The following is a 27,211-nucleotide window of genomic DNA, read 5'->3' as shown; positions in this document are numbered from 1 at the left end:
GTGTTATTTCCACCCATGTCCTTGAGCTTCGAGAAGGAGAATAATCTGTATTTGATGATGCGATTTTTTCAGTGATTGATGCTGCAATGCACAGCCCGATGACAGCATGTCCTTGATTTGTCTCACCGCTTTGATGTCTAATTTAATTACACTATTAACACTCGAAGCAGAAGGGCAGGATTAGTCTGGGTGTTACAAATGTTCCGTCCAGAAGGCTAAGTCATGACTAGATCTAAAGCAATTTGTGTCAATGAAATCCAGCGAAACATCGAAGCAGTCAACTGGGTCCATGCACGTTACTGAGCTAAATGTCTTGTGCTTAGGCAGGGATTTACTGTGTGTGTACCCTTAGTCTTTCTGCTCACCCATGATAACCTTTTCTCTTCAAAAATAATAGTAACCTCATTTTTACAGGCCGAAAGGCAATTTTCTTTTCAACTCTAATATATTCAGTAATCTCTCAACATGGTTGTGTGCAACTTGCCAACAGTTGTTAATTATGTCCTCTTTACCTCAGACACCCTTGTGAGGAGATTAGTGTGTAGGACACCTTTCCCACCTCTCACATGCACAAGCATGCATGATGCATGTAATCACTGTTGAATGGGAGCTGTAATCATGTAAACATTATTTGTTAATTCTTGGTAAATTGTAGTTGTGCACAGGCATACAAGTGCTTTTGTCAAACTGCAATCAGATAGATAGCAAAAGTGACTACAGCTTGACTGTTTTGTCCATGTTCTAACTTAAACAACTGGGCTCTCTCTTCGAGGCCCTCTCTGTGTACATGTCAATTAAATGGCCCCTTGCTTTGCTCCGCTGCCTGAGGAAATAACCTGGTTGTCTTCCATCTGCTCCTGCACCTGCAGACAACCCCTCCAAGGCTTCCTCTGTAATATATCAGCTCACAGTGACTGTCTGTCTGTTCCCATGAGACAGTCATATACTCTGGTGTGGAAGCACATCTGAGCAGACAGGAGCAAGAATGAGATTCTTTCAGTCTTGAGGTTAGAAGTTACACTACTTGAGGTCTAGATTTGAGCTAGAATTTTATATATATGATAGGATCTGCTCATTACTTTTCTTGTCATGTCATTAGAATGACTGTCAGGTTGACAGCCAGAATGATGCATGTGATGTGCTTCCATCAGTTTTTTTGACTGCTGACATCCAAATGATAAGACTATAGAAAGATTAACTTGTCCTGTTCATGTCGACACCCTACTGAGCGAATAATGCTCATTCAGTAGGAGTAAGCCTTTCCTCATTACAGACATAGCCTTAAAATGGTTGTCATACAAAAACTGCCACCCTCAGCCATTATTCATGCTCTGCCACCCCCCACTGTCTTCATCAGCTTTTGCTGTAAAGCCACTCTAATGTGTTTTTCATCCCACTTCTCTTCAGTGCTTGTGTGACATTGGTTTTGACTTTCCACTTCTTTCAGAAAGGTGCTAAACAAAAGTTATTACTGTGCTTCAAGGGCCCTGCAGCAACAGTTCAACTGTGTGTCGGCAAGGAGGTAAATACATCTTTCTGCTGCTCTATTCTGGGCTGTTTATTTACTCAAGTGCAAACACTACCGCTAAGAGACCAAACATGTTTCTGCAGTGCATCTGTGGTTATATGAGCAGCTAATATCCAACACCTACCTGCTTTCTAAGAATAGCCTCCTTCTTGTATTACTTAAATGAACTTAAAGTAATAAGCTGGTATTAGGGGTGCTGAATGGAGTGACTCAATGGGAGGGGGCGAGGTCCACCATTATGTCTGAAGGACAATAACTTAAACTTGTGCCTCCAATCCAATTTGAGGTAGAGGGCCTGGCGAGCTGCTACAGCTGATCTCATCCCTCAGACTGTGAAGTAGGCCCACAATTTGTATAAGTGGAGTCTTGTTTGTGAGATTCATTAAGCTTCATTAAGGTGAACTGCACTTGTTGCCAATGGCTGCTTGACATGGAGTCTAGAATTCAGTTATAAGGGACACTTTACCATAGGCTCGGGAGATATCCAAAATGTTATACCACGTTATTCTCCCGCTAATATCATGATAAACAGTACAATTGTCTTACGGCTAAGACAGTGTAGTCGTATTTCAATCATTTGGCTTGCCATTTTCTCTCGCTCTAAACCTGAATCTTTGCCCAGCGAGCTGGCATTCTTCTTAGAAACTGAGTCCTCCATGTTTGTACGTTAAAGTGCTGTGTGCCAGGTCTTATTCTCACCTTGTCCAATATTGATGCGTGTTGCCTCTGTGTTTCCTCCACTGCCAAGGCAGCTCAGCACGCATTTTGTTTTCCAAATATAAGCCCAAATATACTGTTATAGCTGTTGAATATTCGATATTGCAAAAAATATTGCATATAATATGAAATATTGCAATTGTCGATAATATCTCATACAGCTGAAGCCCAGCTGTTCACCTGCCACATTAAAATGAAGTGTTTTTCATCTTACCTGTAGTGCTATTTATGCTCCTAGATTGTTTAGGTGCGAGTTGCAGAGTTCTGGAGATATCGCCATAGAAATGTCTGCCTTCCGTTGAATATGATGGAACTTGGTGACACACAGGAGCAAAGCAGGGCTTTGAGGCCAATTTGACATAGTGGCCAAACTGTGTAAATACAACGTCAACTTTAATAATTCAAGAAATATGATTTAGACCTGCTCAGTTTGGAAAGTGTCATGTGATTTTACAGAATTTGATCAGACCTCTAACATCAAATCTGAGCTTTTTTTGCTTCACGCACCACTGAGCAGCTTTTATAGGAATGAACAGGTCTCCGTCTCCAGTACTGTATCCAAATCCCTAATTAGCTCTATTGTGGTGCCCAAAATGCCAAAAATACATTCCAACAGCAATGTCTTTTTCCAGCGATTATGATCCAGTTATAAATATCAGTCTATTTATACCAGTTAAGTTCCTTTTTTTAAAGCACTGGTAGTAGAGTAACATCTGGAGTCAGGGAGACACACCTTTGAGTATTGCTCGTGTCGCCTGTCAATTGCTGTTGGCCTATTTAGTGTAAGACGAGACCTCCTGGATGAGCTGGGCCAATCACAAGCATCGGGTTAATCTGTACGTACACTTAGTGCCCTGTACACACACCCATATAAACATGCAGGCGCACACAGTTTGGCCTGTGCACTTCCACAGGGTGCATATTTTAAGCAGTCTCGTGCCATATTGTCTATTTGTAGCACTTGTTGGAATATCTTATTTGTCCTAATCCATCCACAGCAGCACAGACATGCAATCTTCCAGAGGATTAAGTGTTTTCAAAGAATACAGTTATTCATTGACCAAGAAGCATCTGGAATGAAGTGTGGTTGATGGATTATGAGGTGATGTTAACTTGAGGGATTACATTTGTCTGAGAGGGGATGTTAGGGATGTCCTTATGTAGCTGTGACTGTGTGAACGGTACAGTAGTAGTTGGAGGGTAAAAGGGATGTGTGGTTCTCTCTTTCAGGTTGGGAGATGTGTGAAGGAGTGTGACGGACGGCCATGGGACTGGAGAGACGGTGGCTTCAGGCTGTCACCACCGCTGTAGCAATCTGTCTGCTAAGTAAGTATGCTAATGCAAATATGGACCCATCGCATATATTGCAATGCATCTCCATAATTCATGTATCTTTGCAGGATTTTTAGAGGTTTTCTCAAGGGGACTGGTATTCCTCAGTACTGATTTATTTTGCTAAGAAACTGTCAGATAATCAAAACTTTTCAAAAGACCTTTCCCAATGTTGACTAGGTCTTCTGAAGCAGCTGGAATAGTCTCTTTTAAGATGAGCATTTTTCATCTATTTGCAATGTTAAACAGAGAAGAAATCAAATAGATCCTATTCTACAGTAAGAGGCAGAGACAAGCATGTAACATGACTTAAAAATTAATTCAACATGTGTCAACAGGACTTGCACATGCACAGCAGAGATTATCTGATGCAAATCTGCTTTGTTCGATCACATTTACACGATCAAGATGATTGTACTACCTTTAATGTCCCTGAATGTCTTTTTTTAACTACATTTTTAGAGTGTTGTAGTTGTGGTCAATGAATGAAAATTTGTGCACATATTGTGTAAAACCAATTGAAAACATTCCACAGTTGTACTAACTGTGTAAAGTTCAGTGAAATGTTAAATCATGCAAATGATATAAAGTGCTTTCTGTAATGCTTTCTGCAGTCATATCATTTCATAGGACCAGGATGTATGGACTATGCATATCATTATGTCATGATATGAGATATGTGTTGACTTTTCCTGATTTAAAAGCTGCCTGACAGTTAAGTGATGTAATTTTTTGAACTTACCAGACTGTTGTCTACTTGTTGTAATACATGACTTTTTATTTATTAAAAGTCTCATTTTTTTGTTAAAATCCCTACAATATCAGTATAGAAGTATATGATCAAAATATGGTGATGTGCTAGCATTCATGAAGTGCATTTAAAGAGAATTGAAAATATGGGGAAGTATATTGCATATCACAATTATCCTACAAATATCGCAATAGTATTTCAATATTCAGGCAATATCACCCAGTGATAATGTGTTGTATATTCAAACAAATCTGCTTTTTCAAGACTATCTCATTTGGCTTTTCAGTTTCTAGGACCAACAGTTGTTTCTCTCCATTTGTCTGTGCCATATGTTTGCATTGCTTCCCCAAAAGTTCATTGTTTGCCAAAGTCAACAAGACCTACAGTAGGGTCATGTTTTCATGACGCATCGCAAAACAGTTGGCATATGTTGACATTCAGCTGCCTACATACAGTTTGATTGACACCATAATGAATCTGGCACAGCTCCCATTGCCTTACATTGGAGAAAGTAAAGAGGGAGGGGTGGCACAACATGGACATGAGTGGACCAAAGAGAATGAGGCCAAAATCCAACTTAAATAATATCTGTGGGTGTGGATTTAGATCAATCCTGGATTTATACTACCCCCAACCCAGGCACACTTCTGTGTGCGTGCATGTGTTCATACGGGGGGGTGGAGGGATTGATTGTGCTGGTCCGCAGACCATGTGTGGACCCCAGGGGGTGGTGGGAGGTCGGCTGGGGAGAGCACAGAGGGTCCTGCTGCCCTGCATCAGAGTATCACCACCACCCCCCCTTCTGAGATTAAAGTAATCACCAGGCCAGATGAGTAGCAGAGCAAACACTGGCACCCAGTAGCGCACACACCCACGTGAGCACATGGCAGCGAAGGAGAGAGAGAGGGACTGCTCCAGGTGTTACTGATGGGATTGCTGTGTGTTTGCAAGCTTTGCGGCTATGCGATCTTGTCACCAAATGGCACATGATTGTTTTACATGCTCTCTGATGGCTTTTAGCAGGGAACAATGGGGAGATGACATAGAGGATGTCATAGTCACTGGATGATGCAAGTTCATTCATGAATCAGTTAGTATCTAATTCAGTTGATTTCCCACCAGCTTCCCTGGGTCTTGATTGGAGCGCCAAGAATAAGTTGAGATCCCCAAAACGTGCAGGAAGGTTTGAAAGGCGCGTTTTGTTGAAAAAAAAAGTCACCAAAATTACACCATTTATCATTGCCAGAAATTGTAAAAATCAGAAATCCGTCAGGAAAGATAATTTTATAGTACATCTTGTGTAAAATTTTGCAAAAAATCAAACTGTTTGCAATACCTGGATCCTTTTAAGAATGGTTCAATTGAAATTAAGTGAAACTGAGAATTGTTGAATTACTAGGCTCAGAGAAACACAAGAAAGAGAAAATGAGCACACACTGAATAAAGCGTGACAGAGAAAAAGAAATGGCCCGACACTGGGGTTCTGGGGGTTAATCTTTTAGTTGATCAAGGAAATTAGTTGCCAGCGACTTTAACAGATTAATAGTCTCAGACATTTTCTAGCAAAAATTTCAAACATTAGCTGGTTGCAGCTTCTTAAATGTAAGGATTTTTGTTGACTGGACACAAGAAGCAATTTGGAGACATTACTTTGGGTAATTGTGATTAGTAATTTTTAAAATCTTTTGACATGTTACAGCCTTTATACTGACAATAATGGGCAGAATAATCAACAATGAAAATAAATGTTAGTTACAGACCTAGTCTTGACCTCTTCTTGCCTGTGTGGTCCTGCTCTCTCTCCCAAGATTTTGCTGCTGGTGTTTTCTGATCTATTCAGAGCATAGCAAACATTTTTCTCATGAATGAATGACCAAAAAAATTCCAGAGAGGTTTATCGGGCCTCTCTGACAGCCATAACTCTTTTTAAAAGGCCCATATCTCTCAGGCCCTTATAAAGCAAGATTTATTTATTTATTCGTATTTTTACCGTTTATTGCCTTCTGTGGTCTGAGCAAAAGTCTAAGCACATTGAATCCTCATGCTTTGGCTGTTGTCTTTCCAGGTGTGTCTCAAGGTGAGGCGTCATTGGTTCGTGCCAGAGAGGGGGGCTCTGCAGAGCTGAGCTGCAGTCTCACTCCTTCAGCCAAAGAAGCCACCACCCCAAATCTCTTTCCTCTGCATGTGGTGGAGTGGGTGCGCCTCGGTTATAACGTTCCCATCCTTATCAAATTTGGAGTGTATGCTCCTCGTGTTCATCCAAACTACAAGGGTAAGAGATATTCAGATGTGTTCAAATCCACACTCCTTTCACAAACCAAAAGTTTTGCATCTGTCACAACGTTTGCAACTTGACCGGATGCAAAAAAGTAAACCTGTAAGACCTTATTTTGATTTAATTTTCTTCTTTTCTTCTTTTTTCCTTTGCTAGTGTGGATTTTAACAACATTTCTCAGTAGACTTTTGAGTTACTATCATAGCAGTTGTTTCTGAAAGGATTCACCAATAGACAGGTTTCTCTAAGTATGGTTCTGTAGTGAGGAGGTGGAGGTGTCCATTTGGCAACGTTTCTCTTTCACTGGTCCTATGTGAGTAAAGGCAGGCATAAGGAGGCCACACTGGTATTTATAAAGACTTGTGGAGGGGAAGTTTGGATGGAACAATATCCCAGATAGGTAATCCATCCAAACCACAGTCCCTGTAATTACTGCTGGTGTTCAGTCTGTGTTTTTGAGACTGCAGGGAGAAGAGGAAGGGAGAATGGATGTGTTTTAATGGAGGCAGTTAAAGGGGGGTGGGGTAGCTGAGCAATAAGAAGGGGGGTACCAGTAACGCTGTGCATTGGGGGATTAGTAGTGTAGGTGGGGGCTTGGTGGTCTGATGACAGTGTTTTATTAGTATGCTGAGGGGTGACCCAGTAAGGGGAGATTGTTGTGCTGGAAGGAGGATGGATGAAGCATTGGGAATAATGGGACTTTTCTTGCTGGAGCCCTATAATCCTGGCATTGTCTAACAGAGGACAAAAGACAAAGAGGGGTATCACAACCTCCCCTTACTTTGCCAAAGCCAACAGGAGCACTAGGACACCCCAAAATCCCATACTGTCTCAACTAGGTCACTAAAATGTACAGGATACCCCACTTTAAAGCCTTCCAGATTCATTCATTCTCTGTACTCCTACAGAGAATGAACGCCCCTGATTGAGAAACATGGTTGCAGCATCGTGACAACCCATGTTTAAGCTCTACAGAGGCTGAACCACAAACAGGCCGCCTCCACTGGGCAATTGGGCTACATGTGTTTGGCATGTTAACCCTCTTGTAGGCCGTTAACTGTGTCATTGTTTCGAGGCAGTCATCTGATGCACAAGCAGCCATAATGAAGTAAACAACTTTGCAGAGATGGAGCTCAGAGTGGAAGACTGTTTGGGATGTCTGAGTAATATTTTGTCATATCTGTCCCTTGTGTGTACTCGTCTGATGTGGGCTTTACCCCTGTCTGCCTCAGATCCTCATATCTCCCCTCCCACTGGAGGCAGATGGCAGCATGTGAAGCGTGTCAGCGCTGTGGGTCTAATGTATTCTACCCTCAAATTAAAATGTTGGGGGATTTCGGCTTCAACCACAAGACAGTCAAGAAGGCGACCATTTCCTGATCTTTGTCTTGGCTTGCCTGAGATGAGGAAGAAGAGAGCAGGGATGAAACCTGTGCTGTTTTTCAGAGCTGAGGTGAACTTACAACATAGTGGTTCAGTATGATTTATTAAATGTAATTGTTTTTCTGTCCTTCCTTTGGGAGACTCATTGCATTGCAAATTCTGCACATTTAAGTAGGCTAAATAAAACATAAAACGCTGTCTGTCCTTGGTCTGCTGCTTTGTCTCAATCTCACTGATGCGGTTGGCCATTTTTAGAAACTGAGATGAAAGAATCAAAGCAAGCGGTATCTTGGATGACTATTTCAGTCGTCCATTAAACCAACATTTTTTGATACGATATCAGGTGTATTTGAGATTGCACTTTGCATTTAAGGCTACGGAGCAGTGTCGACACCATTAGACACCAGTCTGTCTGGGCTTCAGAGACCTCCTCTAGTCTGCTAAAAGGGAATCAGGAAGATATTAGTCCCCCTTGTCCCTCATCCCTCTTCCTCTCCGTTTCACACCCAGGATGCCCTCCGGGGCTGAACATTAGTTAACTCACAACAAAGAGGAAACAGCCGGATAAACTCTGACTGACACACCATTATAGTCTGTTTGAGTTGCATTTGTTGAGACGGTATGTTCGAGTCTCGCAGTGTCAGGATGGTTTACTGTTGCAGGGCTAGATCAAATGTCTCCTGCGTGGTGAAGTAAATCAGTAGAGACTGTGAGCAGGAGAATCCGACCTGAGGTTAGAACGACAATGGGCAAACCCCCAGAACTCAGCAGGCCTCCATCATACTCTCAGTGTGACCTCTGAACACTGAAGTTGAGGCCTGCATTTGTCACACACTTGCACAAGTCACATACACACACACACACATGCACAAGTCACATACACACACACACTTAAATCTACACAAATTGTGAACTCCATAACCTTGGAGTGGACTTTGATATTGAACAGCTAAGCCTTTGCAAACATGCGGCTATTTGAAAAGCAGTAAGTAGCCCAGCTGAAAGGTGAAACTGATCACCTTTATCCAATACCAACCAGTTTTTCTGCCCCAACTAGACCAGGATGATGTGTGGCAAACAATGACACAATGGAAGAAGAATAGATCGCTGCATCTTGGGAATTCCATGATCCCTGGCTTAGAGCAGCAGGCCATTATGAAAGCTCTGTTACCTCGAGTCTTAGGTGTGTCACTGGCCAGATTCATGTGAGGAGCATGAGATAAGAGTCAGTGCTGTGCTTGGACATTTAAATCAAATCTGGTTTCATGTGACAGTGTTAACTCAATAAGTGAGGGCTGGGTTAAAAAGAATAATTTTCCCAATTCAAATCAATCTTTATTTGAATAATCAGATATTGACTCATAAAACCCTGCAATGTACCTTTAAATATATGCCTTATCCCATGGATGTGGTTCCAAAACCACAAAAACAAAAACTTTACTTGCCAAGAGTCAAATGCAGGTACATTTTCTGTTTGGCAAGTAAATATCTGAAGGCTATCTGTCACACTGGCAGGTCAATGTTTGTACTCAAACAGTTATTAAAAACTATGCTGAGATTATTTACCATGTATAGGGTTATGGCATAGGGACAGGCATTTAGTGGAACATTCAGGTGTACCCATAAAAGTCAAAAATCTACATTATCTTGTACAGCAGAGTGCATGGCTTCCGACATACCTATTTCATGGTGCAACTTGTAAACTCAAAATCTTTATTCGAATGGTGATAAAGGTTGTTTAAAACGGGAAAGTTACCTTTTTTTTTTTTCTTTTTTTCAATTGCACAAGTCTATGTTTGTCATTACCTTCTTGTTTTTTCACTGCAGTATTTTTGAATGATTAGAGGCTAAAATCATAACAATGTCCCATGTATTTCTCCACTGACAGATTTTTACAAGAAATCTCTGAAACCACTTCATTCAATTATAAATGCAAACATTCATATTTTAGTAATGCACCAGCTTAGAGGGCTCATTGTACAGTCACAGTCCTCTCAGAATCTCCTTCATTTCCAAACATAATTAGTGTTGTGACTGAAATGTCCCTAGCCAGATGATACTGAATCAAACTGAATCCTATTGAATCAAATTGAGACACTGTGAAGGGAAGTGAAGTTGTCTTATTTATCAGCTTTGCTTAGAATATTTTGAGCATTACAACAAGCTTGTTGTTCACTGATGATGAGGATTATTCCTTCAAGTAGTAATATTTTTTTCCTGATGGTCACTCCAGCTTGGTAAGTAAAGCAAATTTTAGGCAACTAGCAATGATTAACATCAGTGTTATCTCTCCTGAACAGAAAGCAAAGCTCTTTTGCAGATCTGTAGTGGAACACAGCTCTTGTAATCTTGCAGGACCAAATTCCATATTTTCTAATACTTGACTTCGGGATCATGTACAAGGGCTAATGCCTGTGCTAAGTTGAATGGCCGCTGTAGTATAATTTGGCACGTGAACTGTGTGTGTTTGCTGGCACAGGAGTTAACAGAGCCGGACGGAGCGAGAGGGACAGAGTTAACTGTAATCTATCTCACGACAAAGAGCTATTCATAAGAGGGTTAAACTGATTAGGGAGACAGGAGGATTGAAGAGAGAAATTTGGGGGAGTGGGAGGGGTGAGCTGTCAGAAGCTGGAGGCCGGTCCCAGACTTATGATTGTATTCAAATCAAAACACATCCCACAATGCACCTCTGCCCGACTCTCCTATGCACATACGCGGATGGACAAAGAAAAGCAGTGCTGACGCTTCTGCAAACAGAATAATCTGTCTTCCTCCATAGTTACCCCCTGCTATTGTATCACATATAATTCACCATACCGCATGTATTACTATGTCACTAACAACCACTGGGAACCCCCAATGCAAAAAACACATGTTGACTCAATAAAACAATGCAAGGCCTTATCCTAGAGCTTTAGGAGCCCCAACACCAAGAGGAAATATAATACAACAGTAAAGATTGAAAATATATTAATATTATATTAATAATAATATGTATTATATACATTTATAAAAATGAGCAAGAATTATAGGGATGAAATGAACGTGGTTTACATTGTTTTCAGCTAAATTGCATTGCAGTGGTTTCACTTTCAGAAAAAGCCTCATCAGTCTTGGGGGGGAAAAAAAGAACAGGAAATCAGAAACCATGAGATGAGGCCAGCTCCTGGCCAGCGGCATGGCTCTGAAAGCTGAGTTATTCTTAACCTGCCACCCACTGGGCGAGAACCTGACTCTCACCCATATGAAGAGGGTGCATCTCAGAGGTTCACACAGCATCAGTGGATTAGCGTTTCCATTTTCTACCCTTGGCTGCACAGCAGCTCGACCTGCTGGAAACAAGGGCTCATTTTAAGTTTGACTGAAGCTGTCATGTGATAGCTGCTGGAAGAAAAACAGTGAGGAGGAGGAGGAGGAGCAGCAGCTATTGTTTCAGCCATCCTCCCTATCCACCACAGAGTCTAATGATGTTTGTCTCTTGAGGGGGACTTGTAGACATTGTGCTAATGTAGAACCAGGGGGAGTGATGAATGTGTCTGCTGGGGAGTTACGGAGCACAGAGGTCAGAAAGGTCAACCCCTCATTGGTTGTCAGTGGATTATCGATGCACACAATTCGAGTAACCTCTCCGTAACCTCTTGCTCGATCCTTCAAAGGTTGAAAAACAGGATGGGGTTTTTATTGATATGCTTGAAAAATGTTCAACTTGTGTTTAATTATTGCAGCATATTTGCATTGTTTTTGAGCATCAGCATAAAAAGAAAGCAATCCCCCCCCCTTTTTTTTTAAAGCATCTTGGGGGCAGAGCACCTGCCGAGGGCCATTTGAGATTTCAGTTCAAGTCCAAAGATGCAACATTCAAATTTAAATAAAGCAACATTTGTCACACAGCGTCAGCCTTTTGTCTGTCCACAGGCTGAAAGGAAAACAGTCTTTTCTTTTTCTTCCCCTTATTCATTTCTCTCACTCTTCCTTTTATGCCTCTTATGCTGCTGGATGTGACACAAGCCTGTTTTTTTTCTCTAAAATCTAAACATGTTTTTCCCCCACTGGTAATTCTTCAAATATCTGACAGTACAACCCACCCCTCAGCGTGATCGACCCTCCCCTAACCATGTTTGGCCCCAGCCAGGTTTCTACAGCAACTGAATTCAAATCTAAACCTACAGCCCGGGTTTTTCTCGCGCTCATCACTATGGTAACCTGAGAGAATGAAGAGTGGGGGGCTGTGGACTCTTTGTAGTGATGGACAAGAGGGAGGCTACGGGAAAGGGTTAAGTGTTTGACAGCGAAACCAGAATTCCACTGTGGAGACCCCGGGGGCAGGGCACTCGCCAAATTTTGAAAATCAACATGTATACACACCCACGTGCTTCTGAACCTAGGAGATCAGTGCACATGGTCAGTCAGGCGGATTTCCATTCAGAATATTACAAGGGGCATTATTGAGATAGAAAACAAGACAAATAAACCAAATGAATACTTGGATGAGGCAGGTAATTGGTGACAGTGCAAACAGTGCAGTATTGCACAACAAATGAGATAGCAGCTAAAGCATGACAGTGTAGTATAACAGGGACTGCAACAACAATGAGGTAATTACAACACTGATACTAAGTAGTGTAGATTTGAGTTAGGAATCTCTCGGCATCTCACAATGTAATAGGGTGCTTCAGGAATGAGAAATCAGTGGGGTTTTTGAGTAGGATTATGGTTAAATGCTTGAAGTAAGGTTTGTGGTTACCTCGGCTTAAAGAGATTTTCACTTTTAGTTCTCTGAGAAACATAGGTCCGACAATACGTTACATGTGAATTATAAAGCATTAAACGGCGATTGGTAACTAGTGGCTAAATGAGACAAGTTAATGGTCGTCATGCCGAACACAAAGACTTGTCTACTTGCTTCTGATATTAGGAAGCTTGGTGGTGGTGACATTGAAGCCATGGAACGGGGAAGTAGTCCATATTTAGACTATAACTTAACCCTAACTTTTTACTCTTGGAGATAGATAGATAGATTTACAATTAAAAATCATAAAAGCGGTGTTCATCTTTGAAGGTTATATTGCTGAAAAACATGGCTCATAAACTTGTGTATTCTACAGAGATTATTTTCTGCAGCAAATTAAAAACCCAGTCGATAAATCCCATAGGCTTTTTGTCAGGGGAACTTCCAGACTAGCCAACAAAAATACATTGTCACTTCTGCTCCGTTTGATTCTGATGCAGAGGTCTATGATGCGATTAAAGAAAATATTAAGGATGCCTGATTATGTATCAAGGGGCTATTTGCAAATTTTGATTTTGCAAAGTGACAGAATAGGATAATTATTTAGTGCTTTTATAGTTTTTTACACTGAAAATGAAAATTGTGATCAATAATAATCATTCCCATTGATCATGACACAGTTAGTCAAAATCTGTTAAAATAATCACAATATCATTATTTTAACCTTATCCTATAGTTAGCTTAGAATGTAAACATGGTGCACATTACTGTTTGTTATATTTCACCAACAGATTGGTTCAGCACCAAGGAAAATGCAGACCAGTCTGAAAAAGTTGCTACAGGTGATCAGACTTGGGTTTTAATTCTGATTACTCACTGTCCTACATTCAGACATAATCTTACATGAAATCGAAACATTTTTATTCCCCACTGATATTACAGATGCAGTATGTATTGTATGTAATAAAATGTAGGAGTGCATCAGCAGCAGTTGGGGTGTGGGTGGTGGATGGATGGGAGATACTAACTTGGTTATTTTTACAGTCTTCAGCCCTCAACATATGTGGGAGGGTGGGGAGTGATTAAGGCTACAGCGCTCAGGGAGAAGCTCTTCTTCAGTCAGTTAGATCGGACTTTGATGGCTCTTCTTGGTGGGTGATAAACACACTGTGACCTGGTAGGGTTGGATCCATACTCACCCGTCGCTAGCATACTCTCTGTCCAGGTTTGAGAGCACAGCTCCTCCTGCCTCACATGGTGGCAGAGGGTGCTTCTGTAAAAAGTTCTCTCAGGGCTGCGAGGGACACAGTAATCTTTAAGTTTCTGATAATATGTAGCCACACAAGGGATTAGGTGTATGTTAAAGAGGGTTTGTGTGATTTTGCACGTGAAAGTGTTTTTCCTCTTAGCCTGCAGTAGACAGTAAAAACTATGTCCAGTTGGAAAAGGTTGCATAGGTTTGAGGCAGCTCAGGGAGGATCCCTCATAGAGAGATAAAAGGAAAATGCCTAAAGTTATCCCCGTACCTGTTATCATCTGCCTGCACATTTCCTCTCTCCTGGCCCTGCCCAGTTGTTTGAAAGATGCAGACTGAAATGAGAGGCATTCATTTTATGGTGCCTGTAAGTGAGCACCGCCCATCAAACGTTGGTCTCTCTTTTAGGAGGTCAGTCAAACATTAAACCTAACTATTAAGCACAGCAACAGCCCCAGTCAGGAATGCAGGGTTAATTGTTAGCCATTGTTGTCTGTCTTTTCTCTCACTGTGTGTTTCACCCTATCTTAAGGCCATGTATAGAATTAAATGAATTTCATAGCTTTCCAGACACTGCTGTCTGGAGGTAAACTGGTGTGAATAGCGTGGATATTGTGTTTCTCTTGATATTGTTGCCTCAGGGTTGTCGGACATTCAAGACTTGTGTGCTCTTGTATGCAATGTGTCTGCTGCATTTTTTTTCCAATACTTGGCGCAAAAGAATAAATGCAACAGACTTTTATACTTTTATCATCTAAAGCAGCTTTCTATCTGCAAACAAGCATGACGTCATCCCGCAAACTTCTCCGCATTCCCCTGTTTACTTTCAAACTTCTTTGGCCCGGGCCTGGTATGAGCAACGTGTGTGTTTCCCCCCCTGCATGCATCCTCCTGTCCTTTAAAGCCCTGAGATTGAAGGGGGAAAAAGAGTTCATTGAGAGACAGAATAAAAGGAAGGGGGGTGGTTGGGGAAGGGTAACTTCAGGACCCTGAAAACCAGGCTGCAGTCACCAGGCAACCAACAGATCAAGTTTCAAAGCCTGACAAGGAGTTGTAAGAAGTACAGAGAGGGAGGGAATGGGTGTGTGTGATAGGGAGATGTGTGTGTGGATCCATCTGTGTCTTTGAGGATGTTCACACACAAGTTGAGAGCATACATCTGCTGTGCTCCACATTGTTTATCTCTGCCCAGCATTGATAAACAAAAACAGGTGACTCATTTCATGACGCATCTGTTGAAGAAATCCATTTAAAGATGAAAACTACAAAATAAAAAGAAGAAAAAACATTTTTCTATTTTTGTGATTTAATGAAGCTGCCTTCAAGTTCCCCGGAATGCTCATCCCAGCTCTCCACCCCACCACCACCCAAACCATAAATGACAGGACACCATCTTTATCTGTGATCTTGCATATGATTTACAATAATTTCTTGAGTGATTCATGTGTTTTAACTCCAACTTGACTTCTGAAAGTCAGAGCTGCATGTTTTGTCTGCCACCAGCCCTATCTGAATGAATCTAATGGCCTTTAGACACTAAGTCCCTTTTTTGTATGCATTTTTGAACAGTCATCTGATAAAAAAAAACATGATGCATAGAAAACCTTGCACACAGTCCAATATGTGTATTGTTTCTATTCATTGCAAAAAAAAAGAGAGAGACAAAATGGAGTCAGCAAGCAGTGAAGAAGACTTTCTGGTCCCCTCACTCATGAAAACAAGATATGAGCAAAGAGTTTCAACAGTTGATAAAGGAGCTGTGGAATCATCCCGGACTGTGCGCAATGGCCTTGAGTTATGTGCATGGTTATTTGCCACAAACAGTTGATCTGCAGTTGATGGTCACACTGGTTGGTTTTGTCTGCGAGTATGAAGTCTATGACTTTGACTGTGGCCTTTGTGACACTGGATGCCTGTGTCCTCTGCATGGTAAGCCCTCTTGCTGCATGTGCTGACTCTGTCTGTCTGGCTGTGTGCTCTCTCCATCTCACACCCTGTCCTCTTTGCCCTCCCACCCTCACCCCTCCTCCCACAGGCCGTGTGTCGCTGACCCAGGGTGCCTCTCTGCTGGTGGATCGGCTGACCCTGGAGGACGAGGGCTGGTTCGAGTGCCGCATCCTCCTGCTGGACAGTGCTAAAGATGATTTTCGCAACGGCACATGGACCTTTCTCTCCATCACAGGTGCAGCACTGCAGGGTTTTGGGGACTCTGGGGCCGCTCCTTTCGTTGCTCATCACTGGCACTGTCCTGCTTTGAGAACAGCCACAGCATGAAGCCTGGCTGGGACTCTGCAGGCCCTGGCAAAGTGAATTTTCCTAAGTGTAATAGCTGTTTATTAGTGGATTCTGTGTGACGTTCTGTGCACACAATGATCACATCTTGTCTTTTTCTGGCATGCTGTGAGCTGATGTCAATGTAGGAGTCTTTCTTAAGAATAACAGGAACAGGACAGAGTGTATAAGACTTGTGTGGGCTAAAGATTAAGGTTAAATGCTTAAATCAGAGTCTTTTCTAACCAGCCTTCAGCCCTCCCACTCTCTGTCAAACACACACACTGACACCCAATGATGACATGGTATCACATACAGTGAATGGAAGACCTGCGTGTGGTGCATCAGGTTGCAGATAAACACTGGACACCTTTCGTGTTCATAAAAGTATTACATTATTATGCATCGCCTGAATATCATACATCATATGTTACCTAATATGTTTAGTAATCCCAAAACCCAGCTGACTCAGAGCGTTGTACACCATACCCTATCCAATTCAGTGAGTGCACATATTTTTACCACGGATGGCTCCATCAGGAAAAGCATGGCCATGTTCAGTCTATATTTTGACTCAATAACTCTGGGGAAAAAAAATGGATTACAAAACATCCATCAGTTCAGACGGTCAGTTTGTGGGATTTGCTGTCTGGTGGTATCCCAATTATTTGGTTCCATTTGGATTTGTGGTACTTAAAAAAAACACATTTGGAAGTGTTTACAGTGTCTCTTTTCAAATTCTGTTGACATGGTTAATGCTGAAAATGCTAAATCTCCTTGTGAACAGTTTAAATGAGAATGTTACATCCCTGTATACCCAGCAACTGCCCATCTCCACACAGAGGAAATAACTTACTGTCAGTCATATCATATAAGGACTAACTATCCCTCCTGATCATTTACTGAGAAATTGTCCGCCTCGAAAATGCTATTGTTGATTATTGTCTTCTGCGTTGAGTGGTCCTTAGGGTTGGGTACTGAACTTGGTACTTTTGAGGGTTCAAACCGAATAAAGTCAGTACTACCGAGTACCTATTCACATTAAATAAATCATTGCCAAATCCCTATTTTTTTTTCTTTTTTTATGTAGTCCAGTACTCTACTGATATTCTATCAGTTTCTGCATTTTAGTTCAGTTCTTTAGGTTCAGTAACCTGAACCTACTCCAGCTGCTTCCTCTTTTTGAGGCATTGTTGATAATATTTAGGTTCAGTAACCTGAACCTACTCCAGCTGCTTCCTCTTTTTGAGGCATTGTTGATAATATTTGGTGACTTTTTTTTCTTATTGAATTTACAATTTGTTATTCCAGAGAGAGTGAAGTACCGGAAAATGTACAGTGATCGAAATTCTGTCGTTGGTTCAAATGTGAACAGTATCCTACCCTCATATTCAAAGTCAAGTTCATGCTCAGATTGTCCTCTATGACCCATTTGAATATCTTAATAAAGATAAATATGTAATCTCTACCATCTTTGTTCCAGCTCCACCTGTGTTCATCAAGACACCACCAACTTTTGTGGAGGTTCTGCTCGGCGACTCACTGACTCTCAGCTGTGGAGCCCATGGCAACCCTCGGCCAACTGTTGTCTGGCATAAAGATGACAGCCAAATTGAGAAACATGAAAAAATAAAAGTGAGTTAGATTAACAGATGGCACCATTTCAGTATTTTAATTAAATGCTTTATAATTAGCATTTTCTGTAGGAGTTGCCACTTTGATGTTCCTTTTAAAGCAAACTGCTTTGTCATCCTCGTCCACGGCAGCCTCATGATCGTCCTCTGACTTCGTCTTTTCTCTTTGATCCTCTGACTGTTTACCTCGCCCCTTTTAGGTGCTCAATGGTACCTTGTCTTTGGCCTCTGTCACGAGAAATATTTCAGGAGTGTACAAATGTCACGTGTCCAACACAGAGGGGAACCTGACCCACTATACGCAGCTGCAGGTCAAAGGTCAGTGTTGAACTGTCAGTTACCAGAGAGAGATGAAGTCTCTGCAGAGCTCATGTTTAAGCACATACTGTGATGTGGAAGAGAACAAGACACAAAATTGGGGTGGTTGAAAATGAGATGTATCTTTTTGTGTACTTCTAGGGCAAAACATCAATTCAGATAGATAAAGTTGTCCTCTGATCTTGTTGGGGTTCCACAAATCAGGTGGACAGTTAAAATCATTGTAACAAAGTCTATACTGCCACCTACAGTTCATCCCGTGCTATTGCACTAAATCATTGAATTAACGCAGTAGCAACATAAGATTGTTGTTTTGTTTTTTTTCTAAAGGACCCCCTATCATCATCATCTCCCCAGAGGACACCACACTCAACATGTCCCAAGATGCAGTTCTGCAGTGTCAGGCTGACGCCTACCCTTCAAACCTCACCTATGAGTGGCTAAAACAAGGGCAGAATGTTTACCATATTGAGTGAGTACAGGTCTTTATAGTGTCCCTGAATCTGTGAACCCAAGATGATTTATATTTTTCTGTCAAATTATTACAACTTCCTGATTCCTGGACATCATGACTAAATATATCCTCATTTACTTTGGTGGACTACCAGGAAGAATATTTAAAGGAGGCCTTTAAATAAACACAATGGTTCAATTAAGCCAATATATGCTAATACAATCAATTCTAATAAGCTTATTTAAAGTCTATTTAAACATGTTGTCATGAGCACACTATAAACCTTTGACAAAGGAGATTAGTGTTCAGATTAACAAATGTTTTAACGTCAATGTAATCACTTCATAAATTACATCATGTCTTGTATCTTTTGGCTTTAGATCCCTAAAGTCCAGAGTGAAGGTTTTGGTGGATGGAACTCTTCTTATCCCTAATCTTATCCCAGAAGATGCTGGCAACTACACCTGCATCCCAACTAATGGGATACTGGCCCCGCCCTCAGCCTCTGCACACTTGAAAGTGAAACGTAAGAGTTTAATCTCCAGAGAGAGGCATCATCTGTTCCTGCATCCATTCATTTCCTATAACTCCAAATCTGGTCAGGGGTTGAGCTTTTCCCGGAATGCCCAGTGCAAAACCCTTTATTTCACTTCCTCTTCCTCAGATCCTGCACGTGTGGGCAGAATGTCCCGGGAAACATACTTGCCTGCAGGTATGGAAGGTGTCCTCGTCTGCCCAGTCCAGGCTGATCCCCCTGTGCTGTATGTCAACTGGACTAAAGATGGGAATGAATTGAATCTTGACAACGTAAGCTATGTTGCAAATACAAATAAATAAGTCACAAACTGCGCACATGCCTCCTAAGTCACACTGAATGTTTTTTTCCTTCTTCTCAGTTCCCAGGTTGGATAGTGAACTCTGAGGGCTCCGTTTTTATAACAACAGCCAATGACAATGCTGTTGGCATGTACACCTGTACAGCCTATAACAGTTATGGCACCATGGGCCGGTCTGAACCCACCCAGGTGATTTTGAAGGTAAGGCTGGTGTTCACTTGCAGAGAAAAACCTTTCCTATGAGTGTGCATGTGCCCAAGTAAAATTCTCCCTCCCTCCTCCAGGACCCACCAAACTTCAAGGTGCCACCTCGACCTGAGTATCTCCAGGAGGTGGGCAGAGAGTTGATGATCCCCTGTGAAGCCACTGGAGACCCTACTCCAAATGTAACATGGAGCAAGGTACAGAAGATTTTCCCCTACACTCACACATCTTTTTATTAAGCCCTTATTTCCATTGTTCATATAAAGTCTTGAAAGACTGGGAAATGCTTATCTATAACTTTTTCAAGTTAGGAATATTCTTGACTGTCAATATACTCCTCGAAAAATGCCTGAGTATCCATGTAATGTGGGGGTCTATCTACACATCACTCAAATAAACCAAAATCTTGAAATATTTTAAATGAAACTCTGCATTGAAAAATGAAAACATACTGTCAAAGTTAATATGATTGGATTGGTTGGTTGGTTGGCTGGTTGATTGATTGATTGATTGATTGATTGATTGATTGATTGATTTATGGCTGTGGGTGTAAAAGAATTCCGTATCCCGTTGTTTTTTTGCAGTTGCTTTTAAAACAATTTCTATATGATGATAAAGGGTGCGAACGTCTGAAAGTTTTTTGTTCATTGTTTACAAGTCTCCCCTTTTTTTCTTTTTTACAAGAACAGGAGCAATGAACATTGTCTCTTCATCTAATAAGAAGTAAATAGAATACCTATTGTTCATTTTTTATTAAAAAGTACAGTATTTGCCTTTTAACAGCAGTGGAGTGGATGTGGAGTGGATTTTGTAGTACAAGATAATGGCAGAAAATGTAAATACTCAAGAAAACTACAAGAGCCTCAAACTATACCTAAGTACATCTCAGAAGTAAATGTATGTAGTTAAATTCCATCACTGCCTGTAATTGAACTTTTTGTTTTTCTTCCTCATAGATCGGCCCTACTCCTCGCTCCCAGTACACTGTGTTGGCTAATGGCTCTCTCCTACTGCAGCCACTTAGTAAAGATCATCAGGGTGGCTGGGAGTGCTTGGCCACTAATCGTGTAGCGACCGTCAGTGCAGGCACTGTGGTCATGGTGCTGGGTAAGTGGGCCAAACTTACTTCTGCAAACAAAGATAATAATATTTAACAGTAGTCCTCATAACTTGACCTCAACAGGCTTAAACTTAGTTTTTACTCTTCCTTAGGCACCAGCCCTCATGCTGTGTCCTCAGTATCTGTCACCACGGAGATGAACCAAGCCAACGTTTCCTGGGTTCCAGGGTTTGATGGTGGATACACCCAGAAATTCACAGTTTGGTCAGTAACATATAATACATACTGTTTGACACTGCTGTCAAGGACCAACTGTTTTGTGTTCCATCTACATTTTGGCGGTTTTGATTTTTTTTCCAGGGTCAAGCAGGCCTCCAGAGGGAAACATGAATGGGCATCTTTGCCAGTGCCGACGTCCAAAAACTACCTGCTGGTGACCGGGTTGGTTGCTGGAACTGGCTATCAGTTCAGTGTCCTACCTCAGAATAAACTCGGCTCTGGACCTTTCAGCGAAATTGTTTCTGTGCGAACACAAGGTTTGTACTGCTCTGTTTTGAGATTCCTTTAATCTCTGTATTTCTTACTTACATTGTTTCTTGTCATCAGCTGTTCCAACAGAAACACCTACAGCTGTCACCTCTCTACCATTCCTGGATCCTCCCATATTCCTGTCAGCCAACAGGACTGAGCAGGGTGTCCTCCTCCAGTGGTCTCCTCCTGAGGCTCCATCCTCTCCACTGACAGGCTATGTGCTGCAGGCCCGCAGGGATCAGAGCCAGTGGGTCATCCTCAGCAGTAACATCAGTGCCAATCAGAGTGAACTACTTGTACCAGGACTGCTAAGGGTAATTAGTTTATTTATTTAGTTTATGTCATCTTCGAAGATTAGGCATTGGCATTAGGCATTGTCTCTTGCTTTCTCAACCACTTTACATGTAGATTAAGTTGAAATTGATAACTAATCAAACACCTGACCTGTCTTCCTCTCAGGACTCCAGTTATGATCTGAGGCTGATGTCTCGTAGCAACAAAGTACTCAGTGAACCGAGTGAGTCTGTCAATGTCTCCACTATTGGTAAGTTGCTTTATAAAGATTACCAAGAGCGATGCTTGCATATTGAGTCGAGGTTCTTGCATATTTATGTCACTTGATAAAATGCATCGGAATGTGTGACCACCAATATTCTCTGATTACAGGGATGGAGATTTACCCCCTACGCCCAAGTTTCTTGGAGGTCATCCCTGAGCCACTGTTGGCTGGTGTGTTAGCAGGAGTGTGCTTTTTGTTTGTAGCCATCATCCTCTCATTGGTGACAGCATGTTATATGAGTCACAGGAGACAGCGTCGACGCAGGAAGAGGAGACAAGGTAAAACATCAGATTTGAAGATGAAATTTTCATCTCTAAAAAATGTTTAATTGTTGTTAAAACTCTGTTCTTGTGCAGGAACATCAACGGTTGAATTTTTTTGTTTTGTTGATGTTGATAAACTCAACTGTGCTATCATTTGACTTTTTAATCCTCCTTCACCTTTCCTCAGATCTTCCATCTGCTTTCCAGAAGAGCTCTTCTCCAGAGTAAGTTTCTTCATCAGTGCACATGTATATTTATTGAATACTTCTGTTCCTAACTTGCATTCTGATTGTAACAGTCCTCTCTATACAGTAAATCTATCTTACATATTTTTGTCTCTTATATGTTTGTTAATTTAAACTGCACTGCAGAACTTTTGTCTCCCCCCCGGCAGTGAAAGTAATTGCAAAAAACACTGTTGGTGTGCTCATGACGCCACAGTCAATGTCTTAGGCTCTGTCATACTCCTATTTGCTGTAGTTTGCATCACAGATTCTGGATTTAAAATTCTGGTATAATCCAAATACCACTACCACTGCTGACCACTTGTTTTGCAAGGGCTAGAATGTATGGTAAATTTCATTGGAAGGGCCACAATATATAATATATTATTTTCATTGTTGTTTTCATTGTTGTTCACTATGCCATCGATAATTTTATTAGTTTGTTTTGTTAAAATGCAAGAAAATTGTGAAAAATACCAGTGTCTGCAAAAGTACAAGATAATGCCCTCAAATGTCTTGTTTTGTCCACATCTTGAAAATATCTAGTTTATTGTCACAGAAGAGGAAATAATCCAGAAGTCATTCACATTTGAGTAGTTGGAATCAGAAGTTTTAACTCTAGAAATGAACTCAAAGCAAGTATAGATGTTAGAGAGAGTTACAAATGGCATCTTTAATCTTTTTGTCACATAAGACCTAATGTTATTTAAAACTTGTCTTCTTCAGTGGTCGCTCACCTCCTCGAAGCCCAGACAGTGTCCTAAAGCTGAAGCTCTGTCCGCCACTTCCCTTCTTCCCCAACACCTCCTCCTCACAGTCTGATCGGTCGTCCTATGACAAAGGCAGCCGAGGGGAATACCACGACCAGCGAAGGCAGCTCCTGGCCAACTCGTCTCCTCCACCACATTACACACTGTTTGAGAGTCACCTAGGGTCTCAGGCGCCCTCACCGACTGCTCTAGAGTCGATCTCCAGAGGCCCAGATGGACGCTTCATTGTCCAGCCACAACAAGGTGGTTCAAGTCCCTCCAATAAGAATAACTTGAAGGAAGTAATCCTTCAAATTAACGGTGGAGCAAGTGGCTCAGGGAGCAACCGAACTTCATTCAGGGACTCTCCAAAGTCAAGCTCAGAGAAGGACGAGAGGAAGAATTCTCCTCTCACTGTGGACGTCCCAGAGCTCAGCAGACCTCCTTCCTCCCCTGGAAGAGTGCGGGCCATGGCCAGAAACTTCTCCCGTCATGGCTGCTTTTACTCTGACGATGAACAAGGTTCAGAAGCCCTGCTGGAAAGAGCCAGCTTCTATTCAGACAACAGCGAGAAAAAACCCAGCGATTCTCTCAGGAGAGCTCGCTTGGCAGGCAATGCTGAAGATCTGTTCCCTAGTTTGGACAGGAAAACTAAGCTTCTGGAAAGAGACAGACCAGGCTACCAGCCTATGGAGAGTCAATTGACAAATAACAGCACTCTGGTGTCACAACTTGACAGTGAGCTGGAGAGGGATAGCATTAACAAGTGTGTGCAGTTGGCAAAGGAGAGGGAAAAAATGGAGAGGGAGCTGGAGAGCTATACAGCAGATCAGAGAAGTTGTGGTCGTGGACGAGATGACCGACAGTCAAGCCCTCAAAGGGAGGCATCCAAGTCAGAAGATGAGCCTATATGGAAGCCACAGGATGTTAATATCAGACAGAAACACGGGCCTTCAGGTCAGACAAGTCGAGTGTCTGACTATCGGAGGGCGTGCTACTTTGGGAGCACCAGCAGTCCTATGGACCGGCTCCCTGCCACCCGCATACAATGGGACATTAGCCCTGTTACATCGATCACCAGCCTCATTCCTGTACAGAGCCCCCAGGAGACCACATCACCCAGGTCTCAGCATTCTCGCAAATGTAGGGAAACCACAGATGACTCTTTTAACATAGACTCATCGCGCTCTCCAGTCACCCAGAACACATCCCTCCCCATGCTTTCCCCTGACAGCACCTCAGAAAGTCTCCCTGAAAGAGCCAGGTCTTTGAGTCCTCTGAGAGAAACAGATCTAGGCAGGAAGTCCATGACTGAGCAGGACAGAGGTGTCACCTCAAGGTCCAGACATTCATATGCTTACACAAGCACTCAGCCCCTCAGAGGTCCCTCAGTTGACAGCGAGAGGCCTAAAAGTTCAGCCTCTGTTCCTTATAATCAGCCTGAGAGACCTGCAGAAGTGGACTACCCTACCACAAGGGGTCAGAGTCCATCAAGTTATGCTACTTTGCCCTATCAACATCATGAAGTTGTTGTAAAGGCCAAAGACAAAGGCATTCAGGCCCGAGTTGACCGACGGAGTTCAGGGTTTTACTCTGAGTTAGAGAGGGAGGGTGTACGAACACGCTCCAGGAGAAGTGACAAATGTCTCTTCTCTGATAGTCCAAGCCCTATTACAACATTGACTCTGGTAGAAGAGGTCGAGAGTGACCAGTCCCAATTTTCTGTCTCGAGGATGTCAGGGTCCTTCAAGGCCAAGCCTTCAACTCCATCTCCCAAAATGTCTCCTCTGCAGACAAGTGCAATTCTCGAATATCTGAGCCTTCCAGGCTTCATTGAAATGAGTGTGGACGAGCCTGTGGAAGCTGCTGGAGCCACAGATACCGCTGGACAAAGTTCAGAACTAAAGCCAGAAAAATCCCCAGGGGCTAAGCCTGATGTGGTTCCTAAAAACTGGGAGGTTCACATTCAGGAAACCCAGGAAACAGACAGAAAGGTTTGTTTTGAACCACCACATCCTGCGGGGGCTGCAGAGTCCAGCTTTTATGGTAGTAAAAAACAAGCCTATAAACGCCCCCTGCATGGGGAAGGTTCTTCACATAGAGTACGATTTCCAGATGAGAAAACACCATCACCACCTGGTCCAGAAAAAACTAGCAAACAACTTTATGATGAGAAAACACAAATTCGAGCTGGGAATAAAAACACAGACAAACGTGGATCCAGGTCAGCTCAAACCTTGTTCAGTGCAGCTAAAGGCATGGCAGACATAGTGTCAAAACACTCACAGAGTTTTGTAGACAGTAGTGAGTATCTATCAGAGCAATCTCAAAGACAAGCTTCTCAGGGCAGCAGGACTAATAACATTGCGTCACGAATATGTCAAGCCCCTGTGCCATTTCTAAAGAAATCCCTAAGCATGGGCCCTTGTAGGACGCTCTCGGGTATGGTACCGCCTCGTCCCTTCCTAAAGAAATCCATCAGTTTAGGCTCACAGAGATGGGAGCACTTTGAGACCCCGAGGACGTATATTTCTGAGAGATGTTACTGGGATGAGTTCCCCAGCCCAGATGTCAGGGTGAAGTCCTACAGTTTGGGTCACAGTCCGCCTTCTCTTCCCAGGCCAGGCCCCTCCTGGAGGGAATATGTCCCATTCAGACGCCCCAGCATGGGAAGCTTAGAGAGGCCTCACCATGCACAAAGACCTTTAGCTAGTCCTTCCTACCTCACTCCATTGATGTACCCACCCAGACAAACCTCAGTCTCCCCAATGCTGGAACCCTCCGATCCGCGACGGCAAGCTGCTGTTTTCTCAGAGTCCTCCAGGTGGTCTCCCTCTTACCAAGATACCCTACGGTCTGCCCAGCATAAATATATCCCCATGCCCTCCTCCATCCCTGTCCCCCAGTACCAACACTGGCCAGCATCCAGAGGAGAAAGCATGAGACCAGTGGACCCCAGGAGGGGCCCTCCGAGGTCCTACCTGCCCAGGGGCATCAGTTGGCCCTCACCTTACTACGCCCCTCTTCCTCCCAGGGAGGGCGAAGGTTACCGACAGCCAGACAGGATGATGGGGAGGGGAGGAGAAACAGAGATCAGGGAGGGAGGCAGGGCCAGCTATGCTAGTCAGAGCAGTGGTAGAGGTAGCGCCGGCCTCTTCCGACAATCCCTGTCCATCACACCAACACTCCTCAGCTCCCCCGAAACCACGGAGGAGGGCGAGCGGCACAGAGCTGACATGGAGCTGCCCGAGAGGAGAGCGAAAAGGTGAAACACCGCCACACCTGGGCAATAACAACAATCACACTGGAGTGTCATCTTGGCAGGGGGATATTTTATGTTGCCAAAATAACATTAATGTTATTGTTTTTGTGTGTTTTTTGATGAATGTGATCTGACCACTTGTTTTATGTATCTTATTAGAAGGAACACATCAGTAGATGAGAGTTATGAGTGGGACTCTGCTGATGCCTGTGTGGACACAGAGGTCCTGGAGGCCATGAGGTTTGATCAGTCACAAATGGGTTTTCGGAGAGGTAGACATGATCAAGCCAGTGGCCTCCAGGGCCAGCGACGTAAAGGTGAGCGTTCATTTATTTGTTTGTTTTCGATGTTGCATGTGTCATTGTGAGTGTAAAGCTTGATGTGATGCTGCATGTGTTCATCCCTTGTGCTGTTACTGTGAGCTTGTCCCATGACGTGCCCATCCATGCATTTCCTCTCCCTGATGCCCTCCCTAGGCCCGTCTCCCTCAGTCAGCCCGCCAGTTTCCAACCCACCTCGCTGCCAATACAGCCGCTCCCTAAGTGAGGAGCGTTTCAACGCTCTCCGGCAGGAGTACCAAGAGTACAGGCGGGCTCAGGAGTCCATCTGTTCCCGTGAGCCTTGCCTCACCCCTGGCCATGATTCAGACTCTGACGCCAACTCAGCACTGCTCTAGCAGCTTAACGCGGTCCGTTATCCTGCCTGCCCTCTCACCTCTTTCCTCTTTCTTCCACCTCTTACTCAGGCTGCAACGATTATTTTCATGATTAATCGATTAATTGTTCCGTCTATAAAACAAGCGTATTTGTTCAGTCAATGTTTAAACTATTTTTTGATATCAGAGTATTTTTGTGCTTAGCAAAAGTAACAGTA

The 27,211-nt window shown here is 42.8% G+C and overlaps 1 protein-coding gene across 11 annotated transcripts in view; it reads left to right on the top strand.

The window, feature by feature from the left end:
• Window positions 1–27,211, top strand: part of igsf9b (immunoglobulin superfamily, member 9b) — a 35,908-nt gene that overhangs the window by 6,392 nt on the left and 2,305 nt on the right. For 7 of the 11 annotated variants that reach the window (XM_037098501.1, XM_037098503.1, XM_037098506.1 and 4 more), the window contains 20 exons: window positions 3,476–3,571; window positions 6,394–6,600; window positions 16,009–16,155; window positions 17,728–17,879; window positions 18,079–18,196; window positions 18,527–18,668; window positions 19,031–19,176; window positions 19,315–19,457; window positions 19,547–19,687; window positions 19,771–19,887; window positions 20,647–20,797; window positions 20,903–21,014; window positions 21,111–21,286; window positions 21,357–21,595; window positions 21,741–21,825; window positions 21,948–22,118; window positions 22,291–22,327; window positions 23,054–26,341; window positions 26,498–26,655; window positions 26,815–27,026. In XM_037098501.1, the coding sequence (XP_036954396.1) occupies window positions 3,511–3,571; window positions 6,394–6,600; window positions 16,009–16,155; window positions 17,728–17,879; window positions 18,079–18,196; window positions 18,527–18,668; window positions 19,031–19,176; window positions 19,315–19,457; window positions 19,547–19,687; window positions 19,771–19,887; window positions 20,647–20,797; window positions 20,903–21,014; window positions 21,111–21,286; window positions 21,357–21,595; window positions 21,741–21,825; window positions 21,948–22,118; window positions 22,291–22,327; window positions 23,054–26,341; window positions 26,498–26,655; window positions 26,815–27,014 (5,991 nt within the window). In that variant the 5' untranslated portion in view covers window positions 3,476–3,510 and the 3' untranslated portion in view covers window positions 27,015–27,026. Of the gene's footprint in view, window positions 1–869; window positions 1,008–1,447; window positions 1,523–3,475; window positions 3,572–6,393; window positions 6,601–16,008; window positions 16,156–17,727; window positions 17,880–18,078; window positions 18,197–18,526; window positions 18,669–19,030; window positions 19,177–19,314; window positions 19,458–19,546; window positions 19,688–19,770; window positions 19,888–20,646; window positions 20,798–20,902; window positions 21,015–21,110; window positions 21,287–21,356; window positions 21,596–21,740; window positions 21,826–21,947; window positions 22,119–22,290; window positions 22,328–23,053; window positions 26,342–26,497; window positions 26,656–26,814; window positions 27,027–27,211 lie in introns of all 11 variants that reach the window. The other 4 variants (XM_037098510.1, XM_037098508.1, XM_037098511.1 and 1 more) reach the window with 3 other exon arrangements.

This window comes from Acanthopagrus latus, chromosome 5 (assembly GCF_904848185.1).
Source record: "Acanthopagrus latus isolate v.2019 chromosome 5, fAcaLat1.1, whole genome shotgun sequence".
Taxonomy (NCBI): Eukaryota; Metazoa; Chordata; class Actinopteri; order Spariformes; family Sparidae; genus Acanthopagrus; species Acanthopagrus latus.
Note: the sequence above shows the minus strand (reverse complement) of the source record. Positions and strands in the feature narration are given on the sequence as shown.